At 41.8% G+C, this 4,871-nt stretch overlaps 1 protein-coding gene across 1 annotated transcript in view; it reads right to left on the bottom strand.

The window, feature by feature from the left end:
• Positions 1–1,563: 1,563 nt before the first annotated feature.
• MBD2 (methyl-CpG binding domain protein 2) overlaps positions 1,564–4,871 on the bottom strand; it is a 73,990-nt gene continuing 70,682 nt past the window's right edge. Inside the window, exon 7 of the mRNA XM_007935559.2 lies at positions 1,564–1,690. Within this exon, the coding sequence (XP_007933750.1) occupies positions 1,564–1,690 (127 nt within the window). The remainder of the gene's footprint in view (positions 1,691–4,871) is intronic.

The raw sequence follows: 4,871 nt of genomic DNA, 5'->3' as shown, positions 1-4,871 counted from the left end.
TCATCGCCCACACATTCCCATCACTTACTAGATTCTAACCACATTGCTCTATTCTTAGCGCCTTAAGGGAACCAAGCATCGCCTTGCTATTTCTTCTGATGGAATACTTTTTACCCAAACTTCCCCTGACTCACGCCTACTTACCTTTCAAGGCTCAATGTAAAAGTCACTTCCTCAGAGGGGCTTTCATTGACCCCTTAAGCCACATGATAGTGCCCTGCTATCAGTTGTCACAGCACTTTTGTTTTCCCTTTTCTAGCACTTATCACAGCTGGCAATTATATAGCTAGGTCAGTGTTTAATATGATTATCTCATAAGCATTGTGAGTGCAGGGGCTTTGTAGGTGTCTTCAACAACTGTCATCTCCAGCAACTAGCCCTGAACGCCAGAATGACTGCCAGGATATGGCGCACATCTACTATACTGAAGGGACCAGAGAGGAAAGTGTCTAAGAGAACTACAGAGTTAGAATTCTCTCTCTCTCTTCTTGTCTCTCTCTCAATCTCTGTCTCTCTTTTTTCTCTTTCCCTTCTCCTGCTCCTCCTCCTCAGTTGTGGCTTCAAAGGAAAAAAAAAAAAATGAGTGATCAGCTTATAGGGGCATAAAGTAAGACAGTGCCTGCCACCACTAAGCAGAGTACAAGATGGGATGCAAGATGTCACATAACCCTTTGTGAACTGAGTGCTGTCACCTAAAGGGAATGAACCTTGCATGGGAGTTTGCATTTTTGTTTTTTAAGGTAAACTTTAAAAATTATGGGATCAAAAATAATTTAAGGTAAACTATTTATTATACTTGTAACTATTTATTATACTTCTATGTACTTCCATCTTTCTTGTTCTCCCTGCATCAAGTCTGTGCTAAGGAGAACCTAGCCAAAGGGAGGGATTTTGTTTACTTTGGGGCCATAATTTTAAGAGTGGACAGCATACCCAGAAAGCTAGTATGGTGGACATGATAGCCACCTCCAGAGAAAGGAGACACTCAAAGGGACAGTCGGGATTATGAAGGTGGCCATTTCTTCCTACCTGGCACAATCCTTTTCTTCTTCCAGATCTTTTCTCTAGTAATACATTGAAGGTTTTCAGCTTGGTTTTCATAAAGGAGGCTACATCCCTTGCAAGTGGCTGCAGGGGTGTGAACATTCTCATAGTGAGAACCAAAACCCCCTACCATCAAGTCAATTCCAACTCATAGTGACGGCCACTGGGTTTCCAAGACTATAAATCTTTATGGAAGTAGATTGCCTCATCTTTCTCCCATGGGGCAGCTGGTGGGTTTGAACTGCTGACTTTCTGGCTGGCAGCCAAATGTCTTACCCTCTACACTACTAGAGCTCCTTTTAATAAGAACAAGAGGATTCAATAACTTATATGGTCCTTAAATACAGAGAGAGGGCCAGACAACCACACATATGTAACCTCTGCAGGGACAAGTCTGATGATCAGCAAGAAGTCTTTGCCCAGGCAAGATAGAGGAAATAACAAGAAAACATCTTAAGTTCCAAATCTTTCCCTCTCCCTCTCCTTCTCCCTCCGGTTGGAGTTTACCTGGTCATATGCTTATGCTTCCTCTCCACTGTCCATTTCAAGATCCATCTCTTCTGTATCGGCAGCTCGTGACAAGATGTCTGCCATCAGTGCTTCTTCCAATTTCTTACGCACTTGTTGTACTCTCTCTTCCTGTTTCCTTTTTAAAAATAGAATTAAAAAAAAATAAATAACACTAAAAATTTTGCAAGTAGAAAAAACATGAAGCCATTTCCAAAGCTTTATCTTTATTCCAGAAGTTATTAAATTCCTGGGGGAAAAAAATTATACTTCTCAGACTTTCCAAAGGTTGCGTCTACACTTCTCACAAAGCCAAGCCAAGTCACAGAGGAAATAAGCCTCCCCAGAAGGGATAGCCAGACAGGCAGTTACCCCTCATCTCACAGAGAATTCTGGTCAGAACAGATTTATTTCAGTGACCTTTCCATCAACTTTAAGAATTTCAAGTCCAAGAAGATTATTCTTTGTTATTCCTACCAAGGATAATTAGCAATACTTAAAAGCAGGGATAGAATGAAGAATAGCATAATAAAGAAGAAAGAGAGGCTTGTGCCATGAAGCACTGTGAAAGATGGAGGAAGTCAAGGCACCATAAGCTGGAACCTGGTTTGGTGTTCTGTGGTGTGCTGGGGAAACATAGAGCCCAGTTGGGGCTCTCTCCAGGGTTCTCAGGCCTGGGAGCAACACATCATCATGAAGGAACCAAGACAGGGTGGTCCTGGACACCAAGGGCAAAGACTGCAAAGCATCTTTTCTGCTGAGATGAGCTGAGTAGGCTAAGCATATGCTGCTCAAAATACTTTACATCCTAAGCAAGAACGTTTCTCTCTGTCTTGGGGATTGCAACAGGATCTCAAAAGTGAGAGTCAATAACTCCAAGTCATTAGAAAAAAAGATTCTGAATTGCTAGGTGGGAAACAAGGAGCCCTGGTGGCACAATGGTTAAGTACTTGGTTGCTAACTGAAAGGTTGGTGGTTCAAACCTACCAGCTGCTATGTAGGAAAAATATGTGGCCGCCTGTTTCCGTAAAGATGACAGCCTTGGAAACTGTGTGGGGCAGTTCTGTTCTGTCCTGTTAGTCAGAATTGACTTCATGGCAATGTGTTGAGGTTTTTTGTTGTTGTTGTTTTGTTTTAGTTGGGGAACACAGCATAGGAAAAAGGCTACTGACAAGCAGTTTAAATTAAAAAACCTGAACAAATTTGAGAGTAGCTCCCCAGCAGTGCAGAAGAACTGCCTATGATAGTCCCAACAGGCAAAGCATGTAAACAAAACTTCTTATCCAGAGCCAAGAAGGGACAGAGGTTGAAGAAACACAGGAGAGAAAGGGAGAAGACTGGTAATGCAAGGGTCTAGATAAAATAAGGAAGGAAAAGAGGCAGAGGCACAGGTAGGAATGAGGTTAGCTTTGAAGAGACAACAAGACAGTCATCTCCTGAGACCATGAGGAGGATGGTTGCAGAGTACAAGAGGGAGGACTTCAGTAACAGGTAAGAGAGACGAGGAATACTGAGGGCCCTCCTGAAAAAAAGTGATTTTCTTTATCAAAACTGAGGACAACAGAGAGCAGCACTGCCCCAAAACTGAGACAGAAAGGTAGGGTATCAAGGTAATGGAAGAGTCCATTAAGACTCATCAAGTACTCACTCTCTGGGTATTGAAACAGCTGTAGAGTTACCTTGACTATACATACTCCAGCCCACATTTCTCTTTATCCAATGGTTCAAAGTCCAAGGCAGTTAAAGTTCACATACATTATGTAGCTACAACAACTTCAGAAATCATCTTTATGAAATTCCCAGGACAGTCCAAACAGCTAAGAAGTACACACTTCCACATTTTAAATGCATCTTCAAAAACAAGAGTGTCGTTACTGATCAACCTGAGTTCTGCGTCGCTGTTGTTGTCAGGGGCCACTGAGTGAGTTCTGACTCATAGCATCCCTATGCACAACAGAACAAAATCCTGCCTGGTCCTATGCCAGCCTCACAATCATTGTCATGTTTGAGTCCATTGATGCATCAATGTGTCATCATCGATGTATCAATCCATCTCACTGAGGGTTTTCTTTCCTCTTTTTTGTTGACCTCTAGTTTACCAAGCATGGTGTTCCTTTCCAGGGACTGGTCTGTCCTGATAAAATGTCCAAAGTATGTGAGATAAAGTCTCACCATCCTCACTTCTAAGGAGCATTTTGTCTATACTTCTTCCAAGACAGATCTGTTCATTCTTCTGGCTGTCTATGATATATTTAATATTCTCTGCCAATACCATAATTCAAAGATATCCATTCATCTTTGATTTTCCTTATTCATTGTTCATCTTTCACATGCAGATGAGACAATGGAAAATGTCATAGCTTGGGTCAGATGCAACTTTATCCTCAAAGTGATATCTTTGCTTTTTAACACTTTAAAGTAGCCTCTGTCATATCAGGAGAAACTGGAGCTCAACACACTCTCATGTAACAGAGCAGAGTCAAGGAGAAAGCAATTATTTCTTATACACCAGTCTTGCCATTGGCTGAGAGACTGAAAGCTGTGACAAATGGATTATCAGTCCCAGTGGCAGTCTCTCACACCTAACAACAGAGTGCTAGAGTCTACACAACTACCCAAGAGTCATCCCATTAGGAAAACAGGAAAAATGGAAGGCATAGTGCCTTTGGTTGGAGAAGTATGTCTAACAATTGCTGTTGATATCCTTTTATCTTGAGCATTATTCTCCATATTTATGAAAGCTGACATTAAAGAATTTGCTCATTTTGGTAGGAAAAACTGGAAGCCCCCAAGATTCTTGCTCCTGGTATACATTCCTTGTATCACCATCTCCTCTAAAGTGAAGGCAGAACCTGTGAATACAAGGAACTATGATGCCAAAACTATGTTACAAATCAACTGACCTTGAATTAATCATAAGAAAGATCATCCTGATGGGCATGGCCTAACAGGGAGAGCCCTGAAAAGGGCTAGCCCCTTCCTGAAAGAAGCATAAGAAGTCATCAGGAAGGGGCATGCAGCAAGGAACTACAGGCAGCATCTAGAAGTTAAGGGGTGCTCCTGTTTGATAGCTAACAAGAGAACAGAGGCCCCAGTCCTACAACCACAAGGAACTGAATTCTGCACCAATCTTGTGAGCTTGAAAGAGGACCCCAGCTACAGAAAGAAACGCAGTCTAGACGACATTTTTATTTCATTTTTGCAAGACCTAAGAGAGAACCCAGTCACATCATGCCCAGACTTCTGACTGACAGAACTGTGAGCTGAGAATGTGTTGTTTAAGCTGCTAAAATTTCTTCTCTTTTCCTTTTTTTTTTTTT

The sequence above is a fragment of the Orycteropus afer genome, unplaced genomic scaffold (genome assembly GCF_000298275.1).
Source record: "Orycteropus afer afer isolate SDZICR_OR568_19922 unplaced genomic scaffold, OryAfe1.0 scaffold00029, whole genome shotgun sequence".
Lineage (NCBI taxonomy): Eukaryota > Metazoa > Chordata > Mammalia > Tubulidentata > Orycteropodidae > Orycteropus > Orycteropus afer.
This window is presented reverse-complemented; position numbering and strand designations above follow the sequence as displayed.